Source organism: Ornithorhynchus anatinus, chromosome 1, assembly GCF_004115215.2.
Source record: "Ornithorhynchus anatinus isolate Pmale09 chromosome 1, mOrnAna1.pri.v4, whole genome shotgun sequence".
Lineage (NCBI taxonomy): Eukaryota > Metazoa > Chordata > Mammalia > Monotremata > Ornithorhynchidae > Ornithorhynchus > Ornithorhynchus anatinus.
The window spans coordinates 153,504,209-153,529,685 of record NC_041728.1 but is presented as its reverse complement, the minus strand read 5'-3'; the positions used below and the strand labels follow the sequence as shown (position 1 = coordinate 153,529,685).

General features: G+C 44.6%; 1 protein-coding gene across 1 annotated transcript in view; it reads right to left on the bottom strand.

Moving 5' to 3' along the window:
- Window positions 1–14,035: 14,035 nt before the first annotated feature.
- The window catches only part of RSRC1 (arginine and serine rich coiled-coil 1), a 382,357-nt gene continuing 370,915 nt past the window's right edge, over window positions 14,036–25,477 (bottom strand). The window contains exons 8-10 of the mRNA XM_029072604.2: window positions 23,074–23,180; window positions 19,140–19,286; window positions 14,036–15,063 (exon numbers count right to left, since the gene is read on the bottom strand). Of these exons, the coding sequence (XP_028928437.1) occupies window positions 14,971–15,063; window positions 19,140–19,286; window positions 23,074–23,180 (347 nt within the window). The 3' untranslated portion in view covers window positions 14,036–14,970. The remainder of the gene's footprint in view (window positions 15,064–19,139; window positions 19,287–23,073; window positions 23,181–25,477) is intronic.

Sequence of the window (25,477 nt, the reverse complement as noted above, 5' to 3'; positions counted from 1 at the left end):
GCGAGGGTGGTTACAAGCAAATCGGATTGGACGCAGTCCCTGTCCCACGTGGGGCTCACAATCTCAATCTCCGTTTTACAGATGAGGTAACTGAGGCACAGATAAATGATGTAGCTTGCCCAAGGCCACACAGACAAGTGGCAGTCGGGATTAGAACCCATGACCTGACTCCCAAGCCCGTGCTCTATCCACTAAGCTATGCTGCTCCTCCTGGGGGGAAAGGGGTTTTATATGAGAAAACACTTATTATGAGAATCGTTCTAACATAAAATAGCAGCGCGTCGCTTCAGAGTGATGTCTCTAATTGCTCAGACCTTTTTATGTTATGTGTCTGCATGAGTTATAGCTTTATTGTGCAGATAAAAAGACTTCTACGAGAAATCACCCAATGCTATATAAGGACTGTCAGACTGGAGGGCATCTCAAATGAGATTAATGATATCTGCCTTAATATAAGAAAATTTAGCATAACTGAGATTATGGATTCGGCAGAACCCTGCCAACTCTCATTCATTTGGAGTAAATATTATTTTTAATTAAAGTTTTAAGGTAGGCTATTCCTGGACTAATGAGATCAACAGTGATTTCCCCAAGGAATTAATTTATCTTCTTAACTCTTAGTCATTTGGGTGAGACGACTATTTCAATCTTATTCAGAGTTAGTCGCTTGGGTGAAAAAATATTTGCTAAGAACTAAAAGAGGTGTTTTGGCATCTCATTGACACTTATCTTGATCTTTTCTCTTGATTTCTGCAGTATTGATTTCAAATTGCAGGTGAAACACTGGGTTTTTTTCCTTTTTGCTTTTCTTCACAACTAGGTGTGTTCGATTCATTTCTATGAGTCTTGATCATATAAGAGGTCATTTGCAATGGGTCAGAAGGCAGAAGATTTAAATTTTGTCAGGTTGAATTTGGAAACTGCCACAGTGATCTGATTCTCGGTTTAATTTTGGGTGGAAATCAGAACTTTATAACCGACTGTGAATACCGAATCACTTTTATGTCTCCCGCAAAACAAGTTTCAGAATTCAGACTGAAAATCAGAAACGGGAGCCTGGCTTTAAACTAGGTACTCGTGTTTTCCTTAAGCAATTTTCAGTAGAATGAATTTCCTTATTACCGGATTAAGAGGCACAGTAGGTAGTTATTAACACTTAATTCGGGGTGAGTTAAGCAGTGCAAACATCTATTATGGGAGGCCACCAACTGGTCTCAAGTGGAATACGTGACTAATAGACCGAAAAGCCCTCGTGGTTCGGTGTGTCCAGTGGCAGGGCAGTTTCGGGTGAGAGCGGTCTCAGAGGGCCGCCCCGGGGGTGGGGGAAGGTGCCCGTCTGAGTATGAGCGGGGACCGGGGATGGCAGTGCCTTGGACCCAGAACGAAGTGACTTGGCGATACAATAGAGTCGAAGGGGATGAGGTGGCCCACTTTCCTCCCTCAGCCAGCTGGATATTTGAAGCCACACTTCAGTGTCAGAGTCTGCACAAGCTAAACCTGATTTTGGTTTAAAAGTGTTTTTCAGAAAGCACATATGTCTTAATGATAATAATAATAATTATGGTACTTGTTAAGCGCTCACTATATGCTTAGCACTCTTCTAAAAGCTGGGGTAGATACAAGCTAATCGGGTTGGACACGGTCCCCGTCTCATATGGGGCTCACGCTGTTATCCCTATTTTCCAGATGAGGTCACTGAGGCCCAGTGAAGTGAAGTGACTTGCCCAAGGTCGCACAGCAGACACGTGGCAGAGCCGGGATTAGGACGCAGGTCCTTCCGACGCCCTGGCCTGTGCTCTATCCAGTTAGCCACACCGCTTCTCTAAGGTCTTAATTATCCCGATGCAGCCGTCCTTCTGATTAACCCAGGGGTTGGCCCGATCGCCAGTTCCCAAGCAGTGTGGTCTAGTGGATGGAACGTGGGTCTGGGCACCAGAAGGACGTAGGTTCTAATCCCAGCTCCGCCACTTGTCTACTGTGTGACCTTGGGTAAGTCCCTTCCTTTCTCTTGGGCCTCAGTTACCTCATCTGTAAAATGGGGAAGTTAGCCCCACGCGGGACAGGGACCGTGTCCATCCTGATTACCCGGGATCTATCCCAGCGCTTAGTACTGTGCCTGGCACATAGTAAGGGCTTGACAAATATCCCAGATCATAAAAATAAAAATATACCAACCAGGAGAGTTGATGTCCTTCCTTCCAAGGTGTCATGCCATCAGAACCCCTGAAAGGTTCCCACGGCAGGCACGGTAAAAGCCGTACAACGGCAGGAGCAGCAAGAGGCTGTAGAAGGAGGATGTGGAATTTCCTCTCCTGGGGCCTCACATACATCAAGCAAAGGTATTTTCCGTTAAGAGGTTACTCTGTGCCAGGCACTCAACTAAACTCGGGGTTAGACACGATTAATCAGGTTGGACACGGTCCCTGTCACACATGGGGCTCCCGCTCTTATCCCCATTTTCCAGATGAGGTAGTTGAGGTCCAGAGAATAATAATAATAATAATTGTGGTATTTGTTAAGAGCCTGTCAGGCTCTGTACTATGTGCTGGGTGGATACAATCAAATCAGGTTGGACACGGTCCCTGTCCCACGTGGGGCTCCCGTTCTTATCCCCGTTTTCCAGAAGAGGTAACTGAGGCCCAGAGAAGTGAAGCGATTTGCTCCAGGTCATACAGAAGACAGTGTGCAAAGCACTGTGCTAAGCACTTGGGAGAGTAGAGTACAACAGAGTTGGTAGACCCGTTCCCTGCCCATAAAGAGGACAAGGTATCTTCCTATGGGGGTTGGCTGGAAGAGGAGGAGGGGGGCAGAGTTAAATTCCACATGGAGGATTTGGGTTCTGACTGTTCAAGAGGTCCAGTCCCAGCTGGTTCTCCATTTATTATTCATTTGCATTCAATCTGGACTGCGAGGGAAAGGGATGAGCGCTTAATGTTTACAAGGGAAAGGGGGGAAGGTGTCCTCTCCTCAGCTGTCCTGGAGCAGGAGGTTTGAGGAGAGAATTCAAAAAGCAGAGTTGAACTTTTCCTTCCTTGCCCTTCTGCAGTTTCAAGGCCTGAATCGGTAGGTCAGAGCCCTGGGAACATAATAATAATAATAATAATAATGATGGTATTTGTTTACTATGTGCCAAGCACTGTCCTAAGTGCTAGGGTAGATACCGGTGTCCCACGGGGGGCTCACACTTTTAATCCCCATTTTACAGATGAGGAACCTGAGGCACAGAAAAGTTAAGTGCCTGGCCCAAGGTCACACAGCGGACAAGTGGTGGAGTTGGAATTAAAACCCACGACCTCTGACTCCCAAGTCCTTGCTCTTTCGACTAAACCACGTTGCTTCTCACCCCACCCCACCCTGTCCCACCCCTTGTCTGCCTGGCTGGGTCTTCCTCTCCTCCAAAGCAAACCCATGCAGCTCTCTGAGAATAACTCGATTCTCAGAAAGAACATTGGCCTGGGAGTCAGAGGAATTGGGTTCTAATCCTGACTTTGCCACATGTGCTGCTGTGTGACCTTGGGCAAGTCACTTCATTTCTCTGGGCCTCAGTTAACCTTATCTGTAAAATGGGGATTCAGGTGTTCTCCCTCCTACTTAGACTGTGAACCCCATATGGGAAAGGAATTGTGTTTAGCCTGATTAACTTTACCTACCCCAGCATTTGGAACTGTCCTTGGCACATAGTAAGTACTTATTATTATTAGTAGTAATGATAATAATAAGTATAATACAATACCACAGAGTTGGTAGAACTGTTCCCTGCCCACAAGGACCTCACAGTTTAGAAGGGAGGGACAGACATTAAAATAAATTGAGGATATGTGCAAAAGTGTTGTGGGGCTGAGGTTGGGATGTATATCAAGTGCTTAAAGGGTACAGATCCAAGTATATAATAATAATAATAATAATAATAACAATGTTGGAATTTGTTAAGCTCTTACTATGTGCAGAGCACTGTTCTAAGTGCTGGGGTAGATCCAGGGTAATCAGGTTGTCCCACGTGAGGCTCACAGTCTTAATCCCCATTTGACAGATGACGTAACTGAGGCACAGAGAAGTTTAGTGTCTTACCCACAGTCACACAGCTGACAAGTGGCAGAGCTGGGATGTGAACCTATGACTTCTGACTCCCAAGCCTATGCTCTTTCCACTGAGCCACTCTGCTTCTCATATGTGGGCGGGGAACGGGTCTACCAACCCTGTTATACTGTATTCTCCCAAATGCTTAGTACAGAGCTCTGCACGCAGTAAATGCTCAATAAATATGATGGATTGATTGTATAGGTGATGCAGAAGGGAGACAGAGTAGAGGAAATGAGGGCTAAGGCAGGGAAGGCCTCTTGGAGATGTGATTTTACTAAGGCTTTGGAGGAGGGGAGAGAGGCCGTTCGCCTTATATAATAATAATGATGGTATTTGTTGAGCGCTTACTATGTGCGAAGCACTGTTCTGATGAAGGGGGAGGGAGTTCCAGGGTAGAGGGAGGACAAGGGCAGGGCGTCAGGGACGAGATGGATGAGATCCTGACCCGACTCTCCAGAGACCCCAGGGATCTCGGTGGTAAGCCAGGGCTAGGGGAGCGAGTCCAAAGTGTCTAGAACTGTAATTGCTGACAGAAAACCATAGAAGGTTTTCAAGGTTACAGCCCCACGGGGTGGTGTTTTGCATATGGGACAATGATCTAGTGTGTGACTTCAGCGGCCCCTCAGGTGGGAGGGCTTGTCTGGTTGTCCCTTTCCTGTGGGAAGCCCAGATTGCATGCAGCCACACTTCTCCTAAGAGCCGCTCAGACTTCTAGCGGGGATGGATGGCTTCGCAAGATCATTCGGTTGAGCTTAGTAACTGTGAGACAGACTCTGTGCTCCCATATCCCACAGAGGCAGGATGCAGGGCACCACAATCAATCAATCTATAGTATTTATTGAGCACTTACTATGTGCAGGACCCTGGGAGGGAGAGTACGATACAGCAGAATTAACAGAAAGGTCCCTTGCCCTTAACAAGCCTACAGATAATAATGTTGGCATTTGTTAAGCGCTTACTATGTGCAGAGAACTGTTCTAAGCGCCGGGGTAGATACAGGGTTGTCCCATGTGAGGCTCACAGTCTTAATCCCCATTTTACAGATGAGGTAACTGAGACACAGAGAAGTTAAGTGACTTGCCCCCAGTCACACAGCTGACAAGTGGCAGAGCCGGGATTCAAATCCATGACCTCTGACTCCCAAGCCCGGGCTCTTTCCACTGAACCATGCTGTTGTAACTTCATGGATCCTTGCAGGTATTTCCTCATTTCCTTCCTAATTCCTCTCCAAACTCCTTTGAGCAAGTAGTGTACACCCACTGCCTCCAATTCCTTTCCAATTCTCACCTCGAACCTCTCTGGTTTCAACTCTCTTCGTTCCATGGAAAGTAATAATGTTGGTATTTGTTAAGCGCTTACTATGGGCAGAGCACTGTTCTAAGCGCTGGGGGGGGATACAGGGTAATCAGGTTGCCCCACGTGTGGCTCCCCATTTTAATCCCCATTTTACAGATGAGGGAACTGAGGCACTGAGAGGTTAAGTGACTTACCCACAGTCACACAGCTGACGCGTGGCAGAGTCGGAATTCGAACCCATGACTTAAATCTCTTGGGCGGAACAAGCCAAATTGTGTGTCTCAAGTTGCAGTTTAATTTGGTGATGTGCTAATTCTTTGATGTTTATTCTTTCCCTTTTTCTTCCCCTAAACTCTGCCTAGGTTTGATTTTACACATAAGAGACAATCTGGTGGCGCTGGCCAGTTTGGGAAAGTAATAGGGATGTTAGAACCTCTGGAACCTGAGAACTACACTCAGCTGGAGTTTGTGGACAAGACTTTTGGGACAAATATTCCAAAGCAGTTTGTGCCTGCAATAGAAAAGGTGAAGTATTTACTTGAATTTTGCTTTATTACAACAGTTGAGCAGTTGTCCTCTTCCTTTACCGTCACCGAAAGATCGCTTAATTCACGTGTGGCACTGTTCTAAGCGCTGGGGTAGACTCAAGGGAATCAGGTTGTCCCACGTAGGGCTCACAGTCTTAATCCCCATTTTACAGATGAGGTAACTGAGCCACAGAGAAGTTAAGTGACTTGTCCACAGTCACCTAGCTGACAAGTGGCAGAGCCGGGATTCAAACCCGTGACCTCTGACTCCCAAGGTTCTTTCCACTGAGCCACGCTGCTTCTCGGTCACTGGTGATCTTCCTTTTGCCGAACCCAATGGCCTCTATCCTAATCCCCCTCGACCTCTCAGCTGCCTTCAACATTGTGGACCAACCTCTTCTCCCGGAAACATTATCCAACCTTGGCTTCGCTGACACTCTCCTCTCCGGTCTCTCCTCCTGTATCTCTGGCTTTTCCTTCGCGGTCTCTTTCACGGGCTCCTCCTCTGTTTCCCACCCCCTACCTGTGGGAATTTCACAAGATGCAGTCTTGGATCTCCATCAATTCTCCATCTACACTCCCTCTCTTGAAGAACTCAGTCACTTCTGTGGCTTCAAATGCCATCTCTGTGCGGATGATTCCCAAGTCTTGTACATTCCAAGCGCTTAGTACAGTGCTCTTAGTACAGTGACTTATTCGGTCAGTAAGTGCTACCGAATGATTGAATGAATAAATACTATTGAATGAATGAATGAAGTCTACATAAGTGCTCTGAGGCTGAGGATGGGGAAAACACCAAGTTCTATATTCTCCCAACCACTTAGTACAGTGCTCTGCACATAGCAAGGGCTCAATAAATACCACTGATTGATTGATTGACCTAAGGGATGCCATGCAAAAGCATAGTGGATAGAGCACGGGCCTGGGAGTCAGAAGGTCGCGGGTTCTAATCCCAGCTCGGCCATGAGCAAATAATAATGATAATTATGGCATTTGTTAAGTGCTTAGTAAGTGCCAAGCACTATTCTAAATGCTGGGCTAGATACAAGGTAATCAGGTTGTCCCACGTGGCGCTCACACTTTTAATCCCTTTTACAGAGGAGGTAACCGAGGCACAGAGAAGTTACGTGACTTGCCCAAGGCCACACAGCAGACGTGGCGAAACCAGGATTAGAGCCCTCTGACTCCCAAGTCCGTGCTCTTTCCACTAAGCTACGCAGCTTCTCCGTGCCTCAGTTACTTCATCTGTAAAACGGAGATTGAGATGGTGAGCTTCACGTGGGACAGGGATTGTGTCCACCTCAATTTGCTTGTATCCACCCCAGTGCTTAGTACAGTGCCTGGCACATAGTAAGCACTTAAATACCATTATTATTATTATTATTTTTATTAAAAAGGAAGGTGAATAGGGGACATGAAGGTTTAGTCAGGGAAGGCCTTTTGGAAATGTGATTTTTAGGAGGACCTTGAAGATGGGGAGAATGAGGGGGGTCTTCCAGATAGGAAAAGGAGGGAGTTCTACGTTACAGGGTGGACATGGCAGAGGGTCAGTGTTGAGACAAGTTTGAGATGCAGAGGTCGGCGTTACAGGAGTGAGCTAAGCAGGCTGGACTGGAGAACAGATCAGTGAAGTCAGATAGGAGGGGGAAAGCTGATTGAGTGCTTTAAAGCCGATGGTAAGGAATTTCTTTTTGATTTGGTGGTGAATGGGCTATCAATTATTTAAAAACACTATAAAGTATTAGTCCTGGTACAAACTTTCAGAGCTTTCCTCTATTTTTCTTTTCAGATTGCATTTTGTAATTTTTTTTTAATTAGAAGAGGTTTTACAATCTTACTGTTTACCTTCTCAGTTCCTGCTCTGGCTGCCCTACCCTTAGTGAGCTATCTGTTCTCTGTCAGATAAGGTTTGGCTTTCATTCATTCATTCAATCATATTTACTGAGCGCTTACTGTGTGCAGAGCACTGTACTAAGCCCTCGGAAAGCTTCACCAGTGCTTTTCTGCCATCTGTAGCCATGAACCTATGGCCGTCTTGTTATAATATTAAGTGATCGAGGGTTGTTTAGTTTGGTGAAAAGAAGGATAAGAAGCGACTTAAACTGTCCTCAACTCTGATGAACTTTTATGTGGTCACTGACCAATTGTTCTCTGTCTCCACGGTATCAAAAAGAAAGGAAAAAAACCCAAGCAAGAAATGCATGGACCTAGGAGTCAGAAGGATCTGGGTTCTAGTCCTGACTCCACCATTTGTCTATGGTTTTATCTTGAGCAAGTCACTTAACTTCTCTGAGCCTTTTGTCTTGTTATATGCCAAGTTGTTTCCGACCCATAGTGACACCACGGACGCATCTCTCCCAGAACGCCCCGCTCTCCATCGGCAATCGTTCTGGTAGTGGATCCATAGGGTTTTCTTGGTAAAAATATGGAAGCGGTTTACCATTGCTGCCTTCCGCGCAGTAAACTCGAGTCTCCGCCCTCGACTCTCTCCGGTGCAGCTGCTGCCCAGCACGGGTGAGTTTTGCCTTACACTTGCTAGCCACTTCCCGAACTAGGAATGGAATGGACAGGCCTCTGCTTGACTCTCCCTTCTGTAGCCAAGACTGATAGAGCGCCACAAACTCTCCAGGTGCAACCCTGAGTGGGGTACGTGTCTGTTACCTCATTTATAAAATGGAGATTGATAAATATAAAATGGGAATTAAAACAATTATTCTCCCCCCTTCAAAGTCTTATTGAAGGCACATCTCCTCCAAGAGAAAGCCCCCTTTACTCTTCTCCCACTCCCTTCTGCGTCGCCCTGACTCGCTCCCTTTAATCATTCCCCCCAACTCAGCCTCACAGCACTTATGTATCTATCTGTAATTAATTTATTTATATTAATGTCTGTCTCCCCCTCTAGACTGCTAAGCTTACTGTGGGCAGGAGATAAACCCGTTCATTGCTATATTGAACTCTCCCAAGTACTTAGTACAGTCCTTTGCACAAACCCGATTGAATCAATGAATGAATGACTGTCAGCTCTATATGGGACATGGACTGTGTGCAATCTGATTAGATCGTACCTACCCCAGAGCTTATTTCAGTGCCTGGCACAGAGTAAGAATTTAACAAATGCTATAAAAAGAAAAAGTTGTAGCCATCAGGAAGATTTTCTTACTTTTTTTGCTAAGCACTTATTTTCTACCAAGCACTGTATGACGTGCTAGGGTAGATAGAAGATAATCACGTGAGACACAGTCCCTGTATCAAATGAGGCTCATAGTCTAAGGGGAAGGGAGAACAGGAATTTAATCTCCATTTTACAGATGAGAAAACCGAGGCACAGAGAAGTTCAGTGACTTATCCAAGGTCACACATCAGGCAGGCGAGTTACAGAATGAGAAAGAGTACCCTTCGAAGCGTGACTCAGTGGAAAGAGCACGGGTTTGGGAGTCAGAGGTCGTGGGTTCTAATCCCGGTTCCGCCACTTGTCAGTTGTGTGACTCCGGGCAAGTCGCTTTACTTCTCTGGGCCTCGGTTCCCTCGTCTGTAAAATGGGGACTAAGACTGTGAGCCCCACTGGAACAACCTGATCACTTTGTATCCCCCCCAGTGCTTAGAACAGTGCTTTGCACATAGTAAGCGCTTAACAAATACCGTTATAAGACTGTGAGCCTCACGTGGGACAACCTGATGACCCTGTACCTACCTCAGTGCTTAGAACAGTGCTCTGCACATAGTAAGCGCTTAACAAACACCAACATCATTATTAATATGTACCTTTGCTTGATTGATTAAGCAGAAGCAGCAGCATGGCCTAGTGGAAAGAGCAGGGGCGTAGAAGTAAGAAGGACCTGGGTTCCAATGCCGACTCCACCACCTGTCTGCTGTGTAGCCTTGGCAAGTCACTGAGTCCTCACTCTTGGCTTCAGAGCTGTCCATCACCTCGGCCCCTCCTACCTCACCTCGCTTCTCTCCTTCTACAGTCGAGTCCGCACCCTTCGGTCCTCTGGTGCCACTAACCTTCTCGCTGTGCCTTCATCTCGCCTGTCTTGCTGTCGGCCCCTCGCCCATGTGCTGCCTCTGGCCTGGAACCCCCTCCCTCCTCAGATCTGCCAGAAAATTACTCTCCCCCTATCAAAACCTTACTGAAGGCACATCTCCTCCATGAGGCCTTCCCAGACTAAGCCCTACTTTTCCTCATCTTCCACTCCCTTCCACGCCACCCTGATTTGCTCCCTTTAGTTCCCCCCCCCATCCCCACCCCACGGCGCTTACGTAGCTGTGTGACTGTGGGCAAGTCACTTAACTACTCTGTGCCTCAGTGACCTCATCTGTAAAATGGGGATTGACTGTGAGCCTCACGTGGGACAACCTGATTACCCTGTACCTACCTCAGCGCTTAGAACAGTGCTCGGCACATAGTATTCATTCAATAGTATTTATTGAGCGCTTCCTATGTGCAGAGCACTGTACTAAGCGCTTGGAATGTACAAATCGGTAACGGATAGAGACAGTCCCCGCCCTTTGGCGGGCTTACGGTCTAATCGGGGGAGACGGACAGACGAGAACAATAGCAATAAATAGAATCAAGGGGATGAACATGTCATTAAGACATAGTAAGCTCTTAACAAATACCAACATTATTATATCTGTAATTTTATTTATTTATATTGATGTCTGTCCCCTCCCTTCTAGACTGTGAGCTTGTTTGGGCAGGTATTATCTCCTTTGTTGCTATATTGTACTTTCCAAGCGCTTAGTACACTGCTCTGCACGCACTAAGCGCTCAATAAATACAATTGAATACATTGAACGAATAAATGAATGAATCTCTGTGCCTCAGTTACCTCATCTGTAAGATGGGAATTAATACCGTGGGGCATGAACTGAGTCCAACCTGATAGCTTGTATCTATCCCAGTGCTTAGTAATAATAATAATGATGTTGGTATTTGTTAAGCACTTACTATGTGCCGAGCACTGTTTTAAGCGCTGGGGGAGATACAGGGTCATCAGGTTGTCCCATGGGAGGCTCACAGTTAATCCCCATTTTCCAGATGAGGGAACTGAGGCACAGAGAAGTGAAGTGACTTGCCCACAGTCACACAGTACAAGAGTCTGGCACATAGTAAGCACTTAGATACCATTAAAAAAATAATAGCAGGACTCAGGCAACAGCAACAGATGCCACAGTGGAGAGGGGGCAGGAGGAATCCCGGGGGCCTCATGGTCACCGCCAACAATGTGACCACAGCGGGACTGCTACCATTTGGAGAAGCAGGGTGGCTCAGTGGAAAGAGCCCGGGCTTGGGAGTCAGAGGTCACGGGTTCGAATCCCGGCTCCTCCACTTGTCTGCTGTGTGACTTTGGGCATGTCGCTGAACTTCTCTGTGCCTCAGTTACCTCATCTGTAAAATGGGGATGTAGACCGTGAGCCCCACATGGGACAACCTGATTACTTTGTATCTACTTCAGCGCTTAGAACACGTGGCACAGAGTAAGCGCTTAACAAATACCCTCATTATTATTATTATTCTCTGTGCCTCAGTTCCCTCATCTGCAAAAATGGGGATTCAATACTAGCTTCTCTCTCCAACTTAGACTGTGAGCCCCATGAGGGATCTGAATAACTTGTATTTACCCCAGTGCTTTGTTCAGTGCTTGGCACATAGCAGGAGCTTAACAAATACCACTATGATTACTAGTAATATTAGTCTGGCTGGCTATTCCGAATGAATGGCTGCCACCTAACCCGCTCTCCGGCCCCGATCTGCGGATCCCGGGATGTAGAGGCTGCCCTCCCCGCCCCCACTCTGCCACCATAAAAACTTGCTTTTTCTGCCGTTAGAAGAACCTGCAAGGATGAAGTGTCTTCTATGAGAGGACGGGATGCCAGGCCAGAGGCCGCTATCGCTGGGGACTCTGGGATGGGTTGTGTAGGCCGTAGCTGTTTACCTTCTGGGGCTCCATTTCCTGCAGGCCCCCGGGGAGGGAGGGAGGCCTATCCCGACGAGCCGACGAGGCCCAAAGCCTACCTGGGAAGGTCGTCTGCCCTGGACAGTCTGTCCACTCACTGGCCTGAGGCGGGGGCCAGGTCAAGCGACTTTTCGTGACTTCTCCCATCTCTGATTTCTTGGTGTCTCAATATTAATTTGAACAATTACATAAGTGATGGGCTTAGAAGGGTCTTAAGCAACGCCCCCCCCCCCCCCATCCCCTTCTTGCTCTCTGAGGGAACCAGAGCTCGACAGGACTCTGAATTGTCCCTAGTGCCTGGATTCTCTGGACAGGGAAGGAGCAATTGAGCCTGAAATGGACCTTTTCCAAAGTGGATACTCTGGGAACACCTCAGCTGTTAACGAAACCTATAGCTGGGAGTCCCTGATGTCTTGGAAACAGTATGCCCTAATACTAATAATAACTGTGGTATTTGTTAAGCACTTACTATGTGCCAGACACTGTACTAAGCGCTGGTATGGGCACAGTCCCTGTCCCACATGGGGCTCACAGTCTTAATCCCCCCTTTTACAGATGAGGTAATTGAGGCACAGAAGAGTGAAGTGACCTACTCAAGGTCACCCGCAGACAAGGGGCAGAGCCAGGGTGAGAATCCAGGCCTTTCTGATCCCCAGCCCCGTCTTCTATGCACTAAGCCACGCTGCTTCGATGGAAAGAGCCCAGCCCTGCCATTTAGCAAATACCATTAAAAAAAAAATGGAAAAGATCCCGCCTCCCACCCCCAACGACGGCTTACCAAATTGGTTAGGAGACAGTGGCGTGAGTGGTCTTGAGGTTTCAGAAATATTGTCTTCTGGGGTCACAAATGGCATCTGTTCTCTCTTCTAGCCATCTGGCAGCGTGTGCTACTGGGCACACAGAGTCCAAGTGAGAGTGGATGCAGGGGGATAATGTAAACCTCTGTGGGGGAGACATACTTTTACTTCTTCCTAATCAGCGATGCCTCAGCCATGCTCACGTCAATGGCACGACTGTAATTTCACAGATGAAATATGCAAATAGGCCGGACTCTCACTCATGGGGGCAGTCTCACCGTCAGTGAATCAATGGATGGTATTTATTGAGCACTTATTATGTGCAGATCACTGAACTAGCGCTTGAAAAAAGTACAGTGCGATACCATGTAAATTAAGAATCGAAGCAATGAAAAGATAACCCTAAAACTCTAATAATATCTTCAAGTATCTACCGAATTCTCAGGGACCCCAAATTGTCTTTCAAAAGGACCCATGTTTCAGCTAGGAATTGCTTTTGTTAGGATGTGTTTGAGTAAACTACCTGAAATCTGAGCTCAGCGTGGCTTAGTGGAAAGACCCCGGGCTTGGGAGTCAGAGGTCATGGGTTCTAATCCTGGCCCTGCCACTTCTCAGCTGTGTGGCCTTGGGCAAGTCACTTAGCTTCTCTGTGCCTCGGTTACCTCATCTGTAAAATGGGGATTATGACCGTGAGCCCCATGGGGGACGAACTGATCACCTTGTGCTAGAACAGTGCTTGGCACACAGTAAGCGCTTAACAGATACCATAATTATTATTATCAGTCTAAGGATATCAGAGCTTTTAAACTCATTTTAGGAACCACATGAAGTCTTTTGAAAGTATGTCACTTTCATTAATTAAAGGAACAAGATCTCCTGTGAATGGAATCAGTTTTCCTCTAGACTTGAGGCTCTTTGTGGGCAGGAAAAGTGGTTGCTGTACTGTACTCTACAGAACGCTTAGTAGAGTGCTTTGCATGCACTTATAATAATAATAATAATGGTATCTGTTAAGCGCTTACTATGTGCAAGCACTGTTCTAAGTGCTGGGATAGATACAGAGTAATCAGGTTGTCCCATGTGGGGCTCACAGTCTTAATCTCCATTTTAGAGATGAGGGAACTGAGGCACAGAGAAATTAAGTGACTCACCTAAGGTCACACAGCAGACAAGCGGCAGAGTTGGGATTAGAACCCGTGTCCTTTGACTTCCAAGCCCGTGCTCTTTCCACTAAGCCACACTGCTTCTCTAGCCACTAACCACTCAATAAGTACCATCGATTGATTTTCAGAATCACCGCTTCCCATATCTCATTCAAAATGGAGAAAACATTCAAACCACTTACTTCCTGATGTAAGATAAAAATCAGCCATAGTTTGTATTTAGATAGAATTACAGGTTTATTCAAACCTTGGTACATGATTACAATAGCAACGGAATTTCATTAATTTTATGATTACATTTCCCAATAGCAAAGAATCTCGCTTTTAAACCTGGACCGTGCTACATGAAGCTCTACATTAACACACGGTAGTTTCTATTTCTTTTTCATGGACATTTTCCATCGAAATTGGCATGCTGTTTGTAGAGGAAATAGGGAGAGACTAGATAACAAGCTGAATGTCTAATGAGAAACAAAGATTTCACCTTCGTTGTTTAAAACTAGCTCAGGTTGGTAATGATAATGGTTGCTCTGCTCCAAAGATCCCCATCCAGCCTGTAACATTGGTCATTATTCAACTCCTAGGGATGAGAACATACCACGGTGACAGAAAATCTCATTGCTCTGACCACCGGAGAGAATGGGCAGAGAGAATGAATTGCCCTACCAGGGAGAAATGTCCTCTTTTATTCCTTCCAAGGGACGAACCCTCTGGTTCTTGGCAAAGAGGCAGTGATAGAGCTGTACGCAAATTGCTGCCCGTTGTGCAGTGACCTGTGTGATTTCTGAAAGAATTAGCTGGCATCCTCTGACGATTTTCTATAATGCTATTTAGCAGTGTCCAAATGCTTTCTGCCCATTTGATACCACATTATTTGGATTAAGCCTTTGCTCTTTTTATGACAGTTTCGCTATTTTACTACCATCTCAAAATTTCCTCTTAACTTGCCAACAATCCACAATATTCATGATTACGAGAATGGAAAGGTGACCCGGAACAGGTGAGAGTATATATTTATCGAGTCGCGTCCCTTTTTTAGATTCCCACCTTTCCAATAGGAATAGTTATCCCAGATATTCAAAAATGGTAAAAATCTGAACGCGTGGAATGCTCCACATCTTTGTCGATCAGGTCCGACGTGCGTTACTCAAGCCACGGGACTGCCCATCAGTCTTTCTTGCCGGAGAGCAATTAATCTCTTGAACCACTTTTCTTCTGCTTCGGCCTTTTCAATAAATAGCTGTGAGGAAAAAAGGAGATACATTGTTTTAATTGTCTGTCATTGCCTAGGATCTCAACTTAAATAATGTAGATCACGTTTTTACAGTTCACATTTCAACACAGCGGGCTGAAGCCACTTTACTCTTGGCGTGCGTTTCCTATTCACAAGATGTATTGGGCGGAAAGAGTTTTTAAATGGAGGGAGGCCGATACTATTCTCATTTTCAGGCAAGAGAGCTAAATTCAGAGAGCTTAAGTAACCAGATCCATCATCGAGTTGCGGGGGCAAAACCAAGAGTAGAACTCACCGCTCCTGATGTCTCACTAGCCCGTAACCTCGGCATTATTCTCTACTCACCTCTCTCACTCAATCCACATATTCAATCTGTCACCAAATTCTGTTGGTTTCACCTTCATGACATCACTAAAATCCACCCTTTCCTCTCCACCCAAACAGCTAATCGGATGACACAAGCACTTATCGTATCTCACCTTGACCTCTACATCAGCCTCCTCATTGACCTCCCTGCCTCTCTCCCCACTTTAGTCCCCACTCGATAATCTCAAGAGATCTCCCATCTCCTCTCAATATCTATTCCCTCCACCTGAGCCTCTAAACCCATACCTTTGCAAAAGACTTTTCAAAAAACTTGCCTTCTCCTTCCTTAATAATAATAATAATGTTGGTATTTGTTAAGCGCTTACTATGTGCAGAGCACTGTTCTAAGCACTGGGGTAGATACAGGGGAATCAGGTTGTCCCATGTGGGGTTCACAGTCTTAATCCCCATTTTACAGATGAGGTAACTGAGGCACCGAGAAGTTAAGTGACTTGCCCACAGTCACACAGCTGACAAGTGGCCGAGCCGGGATTCGAACCCATGAACTCTGACTCCAAAGCCCGTGCTCTTCCACTGAGCCACGCTGCTTCCTTCCCTTCCTGTCTGCCATCTTCAACCGTTCACTCTCCAAAGGTTAATTCCCCATTGCTTTCAAACATGCCCATGTCCCCACAATCCTACAGCTTCCTCGGCCCTACAGCTCCCTCCAATTATTGCCCCGTCTCCCTCCTACTCTTTCTCCCCAGACTCCTTGAGCAAGTTGTCTACGTTCATTACTTACATTTCCTCTCCTCCAATTCTCTCCCGCCTCCCGCCAATCCGTACTCTACCCTCTTTACTCGACCAAAACTGCCCTCTTCTAAGGTCAGCGATGGCTTCCCTCGTGCCAAATGCAACAGCTTTTACTCTATCCTAATCCTCCTCCCCCTTCTCCTTGAAATGTTATCTAACCTCATAACTTATATCTCAGTGGCTTCCTTGACACTGTGCTCTCCTGGTCTCTCTGGACACTCAGTCTCCTTCCCAGACTCCTCCTCTGCCTCTTGCCCTCTAAAAGTGGGAGTCCCTCAAGGGTCAATGCTGGGCCACCTATTTTCTATTTCCACCCACTCTCCTGGAGAACTCACTCCTTCGCTCACTCATTCACTCCTAGGACTTCAACTACCATCTCCATGAGGTTGATTCCCCAATCTTCCTCTCCAGACCTGACCTGTCTCCTTCTCTGCAGTCTCATATTTTCTCCTGCCTTCAGGGCCTCTCTACTTGGATATCCATCAACACCTCAAAATTAACATGTCCAAAACTGAACCCACCATCTCTTGGCCCAAGACAGGTCCTCGCCATGCCATTCCCATTGCTGTAGACAACACTGCTATCCTCCCTGGCTCACAAGCCCGTAACCTAGGTATTATCCTTGACTCATTTCTCTGTCTCTCCTTTTGGTAGGTGTTAATTCAACCTATATATTCACTCTGTCGCCAAACCCTTTGGCTTTCAGTTCTATCTTCACCATATTGCTAAAATCCACCCTTTCCTCTCCATCCAAACTGGTACCGCACCGATCCTAGCACTTATATCCTGCCTTGACTACTGCATCGGTCTCCTTGCTGACCTCCTTGCCTTCTGTCTATCCTCTGTCCAGTCCATACTTCACTCTCCTGCCTGGATCATTTTACTAAAAAAAATTCAGTCCATGTCTCCCCTGTCCTCAAGAGCCTTCAGCAGTTGCCTAACCATTCATTCATTCATTCATTCATTCATTCATTCATATTTATTGAGTGCTTACTTTGTGCATAGCACTGTACTAAGCGCTTGGAAACTACAATTTGGTAACAGATAGAGACAATCCCTACCCAACAACGGGCTCTGCATTACACAGGAACTCCTTACCATAGGCTTTAAAACACTCAATCAGCTTGCCCCTTTCTTCCTTAACTCATCGATTTCCTATTCATTCATTCATTCATTCAATTGCATTTGTTGAGTGCTTACTTTGTGCACAGCACTGCACTAAGCACTTGGAATGTACAATTCGGCAACAGACAGAGACAATCCCTGCCCAACAACAGGCTCACAGTCTAAAAGAGGGAGGCAGACAGCAAAACGAAACAAGTAGACCGGCATCAGTACCATTAAAATAGATAAATAGAATCTTAGATATACACATTATTAATAAAATAGAGTAATAAATAATATATACAAATATACACAAGTGCTGTGGGGCGGGGATGGGGGTAGAGCAGAGGGAGGGAGTAGGGGTGATGGGGAGGGGAGGAGGGACAGAGGGAAAGGGATGGCTCAGTCTGGGAATACCTCCTGGAGGAGATGAGCTCTCACGACTATCACCCAGGTTGTACACTTTGCTCCTCTAATGCCAATTTACTCACAGTACCTTGATCTCATCTATCTCACCACCACCGATGCTTGCCCACATCTTCATTCTGGCCTGGAACTCCTTCCCCCAAATTGTGCTAAAATCACATCTTCTCCAAGACACTTTCCCCAGATAAGCCTCCATTTCCTATACTCCCTCTCTTTTCTGCATCACCTATGCATTTGGAGGCACATTCCTTTAAGTACTTCATTCATTTATTCAATCGTATTTATTGAGCGCTTACTGTGTGCGGAGCACTGTACTAAGCGCTTGGAAAGTACAATTCGGCAACAAATAGAGACAATCCCTACCCAACAATGGGCACTTGATGTTCACCCCACCCTCAGCCCCTCAGGACTTATGTACAAAGCCATAATTTATTTTAATGTCTGTTTCCCCTTCTAGACTGTAAGCTCCCTGTGGACAAGCAATTTATTAACTAAACTAACCAAACCAAACTAACCAAACTAACTCTCTTCCCCTCTTCAAAGCCCTACTGAGAGCTCACCTCCTCCAGAAGGCCTTCCCAGACTGAGCCCTTCCTTTCCCTCCGGCCTCCCTCCCTTCACTTCCCCCGCACCCTCTGCTCTTCCCCCTTCCCCTCCCCTCAGCACTGTGCTCATTTGAATATATTATTTATTACCCTATTTATTTTGTTAATGAGGTGTATATCTCCTTGATTCTATTTATCTTGATAATGTTATCTTGTTTTTGTTTTGTTCTGTTTTGCTTTGGTGTCTGTCTCCCCCATTTAGAATGTGAGCCCTTCATGGGGCCGGGATTTTCTCTATCTGTTGCCGAATTGTACATTCCAAGTGCTTAGTACAGTGCTCTGCACATAGTAAGTGCTCAATAAATCCTACTGAATGAATGAATGAATGAATGAACCAATTCTCTCATATTGTTCTCTCCCAAGTGCTTCGTGCAGTTCTCTGCACACAGTAAGGGCTTAATAAATATCATTGATTATTGATTTATGGATTGACTTTGGTATGTCCTCAGCCTTGGGTGTGCCGCTATCTCCCAAGAAGTTAGGCTAAATATGGAAATACACACCTGGAAGGAAATCAATTAATCAATGCTATTTATTGACTGCTTACTCTGTGTCAAGCATTGAACTAAGTGTTCAGAAGAGTACGATATATTAGAGTTGGTAGATACAATCCTTGCCTACAAGGAGCTTATAGTCTAACAGGGGAGACAACATATTAAAATAAATTACAGATGGGGAAAATGTTATAGTGTATGAGTCTAGGCCTCAGTGGGTATTTTAGCAAGCAATTATTGCATCAGTTTGAAACATCAGACTTAAGCTAAAAGGACAATGATTTAAAACCATTTTAAATGATGCATCTGGACCGACTGGGAACGTTATTCTTACATTTGGATGTGCGAGAGAATTATCATCTTGATACTTGATTGAAGTAGGAATGGAGCTAACGTCTACTTCTTTCTCACTGCTGGACAGATCAGCAATCACCGCTCCCAAAGTCGGGGATTCCGTCTTTCCTTCTGCAGATTCGGCTGACTAAAAACCAATAGAACAACAAAAGTCAGGTGGGATGCAGGAACTCAGGTGGGACGCAGGCCTGTTGGAGTCGTGCTTAAACCAAACTCCTGATGGAGACAAACCACAGTGGGCCATCCATTTCTCTGTGCCATGATTCTCAGTCCTCTTGTAACAGGAAAACTGCATGCATTTTGGATCGTTCTTCAAATCACGTGCATGAAATTCTGAAGGCTCCAACTAAAATGTTTACTATTTTTGTGACATCAAGCCAGATTCCACCATACGGTAGAGTACAGTAAAATAAAACCTCCCTGAGTTGAAATCGGTCTGATTCAGTGAAGATTAATTCGAATCAGGCAAAGGATTAAATTGAGCAATAAGAAAAGATCAACACACTATTGGAGAAAAAGGTCAAAGGCAGAGCAGTGTGCTTTAAAAAGGCAGGCAGGAGGATTGGAGGGAATGGACAAAGATTACAAATCCCAAGAGGAAAAGGGGCTCTACCTCCTCAAATGTTACTGCAACACAGCGGTAAAGCCTCAACTGCCTTTTTTGTCCCCTCCCACCCCCCTTGTACCCTCCCCTTATTCTCCCAGACCAGGCTGAGTTCAGAAATTAGGAGAATGTCCTCAATTTTGTTTGTTTCTTGTTGTGGTGGGCTGGACCTCTGAGATCTACACAAAAGAGATCTGCGCGTGGTAAAGTCTTCCTCTTGGCTTAACTGCACTAGGGGTAAAAGTGAGGTTAGGACAAGACTACTTAGGGATAATATTAGAATAAGCTCTATTTCCAGCCATTTCCCTACACCAGCTCTGACAGCATGGCCAAAATACAAGGATTGCTGGCTTAATCCTGGCAGTCAATTAATCAATCAGCGGTATTTACTGAGTGCTTACTATGTGCAGTCTCGAAATTCAGTAGCTTTACATATTATCTACTAAACCTTGACTCTAGTATGCTGTGAATCCTTTCTAATCTGTGATACTGATTAAATCCCAATTTTGATCATTATCTTGTTTGAGAATCTGGTCCTGCCATAGAAGCTCTTCACAGAGCCCTAAAAGCTGGAGCTTTTATAATCCTGTTCTTAAACTGGAACATCCTAAATACCAAATGGCTGATTTGGACCCTAATTAGGGGTTATACAACTAAGTGGTCTCACTTTCAATCTCCTGAGGAAAAGGCCTTCGAGTACCATTTTATTAGGGTACGTTCTCCGCTTACTCTGATTATGTAGACCGTACAAATCTGGATTCCTATATTGACTGGTGGGGACCTACCTATATTTACCCTCCTCAGCCTCGGGAAAGGAAAAACCCAGCAGGTGGCCTGGCAGGGAAGCTGCCTGGGGAAATACAGCCAATCGATCAGCACCGAGGGGCTGTTTTTTTGCCACCCAGAGAAGCAGCATGGCTCAATGGTAAGAGCAGAGGCTTGGGAGACAGAGGTTGTGGGTTCTAATCCCGGCTCTGCCACTTGTCAGCTATGTGACCTTGGGCAAGTCCTTAACTTCTCTGAGTCTCAGTTACCTCATCTGTAAAATAGGGATGAAGACTGTGAGCCCCGCGTGGGACAATGTGATTACCTTGTGTCTACCCCGGTGCTTAGAACAGTGCTTGGCACATTGTAAGCGCTTAAAAAATACCATTATTATTATTACCTCTGGAATGGGGCCAGAAAAAGGGAAGCTTGACTGTGATAAAATAGGAGGAGATCCTGACCTCTTTCTTTTTCTGACTTTTCCCTTCTTCACCCCTCTTCTCTCAACCAGATGGATCTTTTCATGAAGCTTAAAACTACAATAATAATAAGAATTGTGGAATTTTTCAAGTGCTTACGATACACTAAGAACTGTACTAAGTGTTGAGATAAATTCAAGTCCCTGAGGCTCACAGTCTAAGTATAGGAGGGACAAAGGTATTTAATCCTTGTTTTATAGATGAGGAAACGGAGGCTCATGGAAGTTCAGTGACTTGCTGAAGGACACACAGCAGGCAAGTGGGAGAGCTAGAAACAGATGATGGAGCCACTTCTGACTCCACCCTCTTGGCCGCTTCCCTTTGTGTGCCTTGCCCAGGTATTAGAGATTCTACATTTATAATGGATGCCCTGACACCAGATGTCGGTTTGGTTTCGATGTAATATTCAGAGATCTTCAATACCTTGGATGGTGGATTAGACCCAAAAAGCGCAAACCCACTAGACTGTAAACTCCAGTGGGGAGGGAACATGTCTACCAACTCTGCTATATTCTACTCTCCAAAGTGCTCATTACAGAATTCTGCACATAATACCACTGACTGATTTACTGCTAAGAACTTGGAGGACTGAACAAAATTCAAACTGATTTAAAAGAAAATTACACGGACATACCTAGGATCAAAATGAATAGGGAGATTCTTAAGGAAGAAAAAAAAATCTACATAGAAAGGAAGTAACCACAGAGGTATAACAGCAGCAGAAAAAGAACTGGAAGGTTACTGGGGAACATGAGTCAATAAGGAAATGGTTATTATTTAAAACCGGCATAAATACTCAGTTTCTAATTGAACAGCTGATGAATGTCCTTGGGCTTGGTTGAATGGTGACAGTAGGGAGGCAACCACCAAACTACCAAACCCGCAAGCTGTAATTAATCAATCAAAGGAACTTAGCATGTACAATGTGCAGGATGTACTATTCATTCAATCGTATTTATTGAGCGCTTACTATGTGCAGAGCACATACTAAGCATTATATACTAGGCGTTATGCTTATGAATGCAAAATATTTGAAAGTGAAGGTACCCCGTTCCTAATTTTGCCAATCTGAATTCCTAAGGGCTGTAAAAATACACATTTTCTTGCTTTAAATTTGATGTAGAACACCTAAAGAACAAGTTAAACAATCTAAAATCTATACAGGATGGCTATCTACGATTCTGACAAAGGAACTGGAAACACAATCAGAACTGTGTATATTCCAAAGATTTATTTTTAATTTGAAGCATTTCTTTCACCTATAAAAAAACCGACCTGGGGGAAAATATTTCGATAGATGCTCAGAAGCTGCTCCAGTAATAAGAGAGAGTGACCTTCAAATTCAATATTTACTAAAGCATCTATCAATAGGACCTTTTACTGGAATTGAATGGGTGGAAACCACCCAGGTTAAAAGGTTAAACCACCTTTCTCAATGGTCAGAAAGGTTACTGTCCGGGCAATACCGCGGCTAAGAAATGACAGTGAGGAGCTACCACAAAAAGAACAATGTGAAAATATGCATTTTTCTTTCTAAATCACCAATTTGGTCGAAAAGTGTGCAAATATTTAAATTTAAATACCTGAAAAGACAAAACTGCACACTTTTAGGGCAATATATGAAAAAAATCTCTTGTCAGTGAAAAAGTGTTCTTGGCTTTGTGAATGAGGCCTTGAAGGCTAAGTAACAAATTTGGATTTTATTAAAAACTGTTCTTATACTGTGACCTTCTGGCATACTACAGTGTTCTCCTTTCTTTGTTCCTTTAACCTCAACATTTGGCCTCAAATTTCACTGGAAAACACTCAAGCTATCATAAAGTATGATTCTACTCACCTCACATTTTTACAGTCTTTTCTACCCACGCCCACCACCAAATTCTACTTATTATACACGAACCCTACTGCCGGCTTCCTGAAATGAACTGCTGATTCTCCTCTCTCTGTCCCTTAGAAGCACTTCTATCCAGCTCCAACACCACCGTCGGTTTCAACCACTTACACAAAATGTCTTAATACAGCATTTATTCAAGAGGATTACTCACAAAGACTTGTCAAAAACTTACCTTTTTGACTTCTTTACTCGATCTGAATGTCTGCTGAATAAAGGAGTCGCTTTCAATAGCTTCGATTTCTTTGACTCGTTTCACTTGTTCTACTAGGGTGGTTTGGTCTACAAAAGAAGGTTTAATGTCAATATATTTTAGTGTGAACTTATGATCGGCATTGTATCCGAGCGATGTTCTCTGAAAATTCTTTTCCACTTAAGGAATATGAAGTACAAAAAAAGAGAGATCCAAGCACACGACCACAAAGAAACATTCTTTTTGAGGAAACAAATGAGCAACTGCCTAATGTGAAATGGTATTCCTGATGTGCTAATTGCCTCACAGAAATCCTAAAATGATGTTGCGGTACCCACTTTCACAACAGTCCCTACTCTCTTGCATTAATCTTGTGGGAGGGTATTTTGTCTTTTAAAAGCCAGTCCTAGACCAGATGAAAAGATTTTATCTTTTATAGGTCAGGGGTAACATCATGGACTCTTCAACCCTTTTCTGTAAATGTATAATAATGACGGGGTGGTTTTTGTTTGTAGAGAGCTTTTATTTATCCAAAGGTCTTTCATATTCATTATCTCATCTCATCTGCACGGCACCCCTATGAAGCAAGGACAGACAGATTATTTTCCTCATTTTACAGATAAGAAAATTGAGGCCCAGAGAGGATAAGTGTCTTGCCCAGAGTCACGCAGCAGGACGAGGACAGAGCTGGAACTAGAACCTGAATAAGTGTCTTGCCCAGAGTCACGCAGAAGGTCGAGGACAGAGCTGGAACTAGAACCTGAAGCTTTTGACTCCCAGCCTTGGGTTCTTTCCACTAGACCATGCTGCCTCAACGGCTGAGCTAAATCACACCTCCCCCAAGAGGCCCTCCCTGATTAGGCTCTCTTTTTTTCCATTCACTCTCCCTTTCTTCTATATTATCTGATATGATCTATATCCTTAAGGACTTGATATTCACCTCACCTCACCTGCAGCCCCACCAGCACTCGTGTACATATCCCTGTTCTCTCACATTCCCCCATCAGTCATTTATTTTACTCTCGGTCTCCCCCTTTAAACTGTAAACTTTTTGAAGGCGGAAGAAATGATTACCAGGTCTACTGTACCGTTTTCTCCCAAATTCTCGACATATAGTAAGTGTTCAGTAAATACCACTGATTGCCTGACTGACTGATCATACCATTTGGAGAAGCTGGCGATTCTAGAATTCAAGGGACTGTGATGATAATACCTTGGATGGAGTTTTTTCTCAGGGAACCCATGGCAACACTTTGACGGTCAGATAAAGGCATCTGATCAGATTTAGAAGACACCCTTTATTCCCTCAGGAAAAACGGACTGACGTCTCCCTGTAAGACATGGCCTAAAGTTTATCCCATACACAGAGATAGCAGCTGATACACATAGTCTGCCCTCTCTACAAATAAGATCTTAAGAGAAGAGAGAAGCAATATGGCCTTGTGGATAGATCATGGGGTTGGGAGTCACAAAGACTTGGGTTCTAATCCCCACTCTGCCATTTGTCTGCTGTGTGACTTTGGGCAAGTCACTTCACCTTTCTGGCCCTCCTCTGTAAAATGGGGATTAAGATTGTGAGCCCCATGCAGGACTGGGACTGTGTCCACCTTAATTATCTTGTATTTACCCCAGCGCTTAGTTCACTGCGTGGCACATAGTAAACGCTTAACAAATATACCATAATAAAAAAAGTGCTCCATGACACCAATAATCTTTGGCTCCGTTTGCTTTTATTAAAAAGGCATTCTAATTTCTAATGAGAAGCAGCGTGCCCAGGTGGATAAAATGAGGATTAAGACTGTGAGTCCCATGTTGGATAGGGGCCGTGTCCAATCCAATTAACTTGTATCTACCCCAGCGCTTAGTACAATGCCTGGCACAGAGCAAACACTTAACAAATACCATAAAAAAAGTCTAGCAAGTGTCTGTAGGTTAGTACATTGACCGGTTAATTTCATCATTTCCTTGGCATGAGTTTCAAATACGGCCATAATAAAATAAATGGGTGAGTTTAAGAATTTTGTGGGGAGCGATTCTGTATAAAATACATTTCCAAAAAGTTTTTCTACACAGTAGCATACATTTAATTGGTCAAACAGAGCTAAAGATCATAATCCGGCTTTCAGAGTACTTCAATAGAGGGAGAAAAGGTAATATAAGCAATGAGTATCTTCAATTTTATACAATGATATTGAAAAGGGGCATCACGCCGGTTGTTGACAAAAGTAATAATAATGTAACTTCAAACATTCCAATTCAAAATACTGTTCTTTCTTCTCTCCAAGTAATGAAAAACTATCTAGACAATACAGTCGACTGGAACTAATCATCAACAGCATTAATAAACATTTATTATATGGCTTCTGTCCTAGATGCTACATAAGTA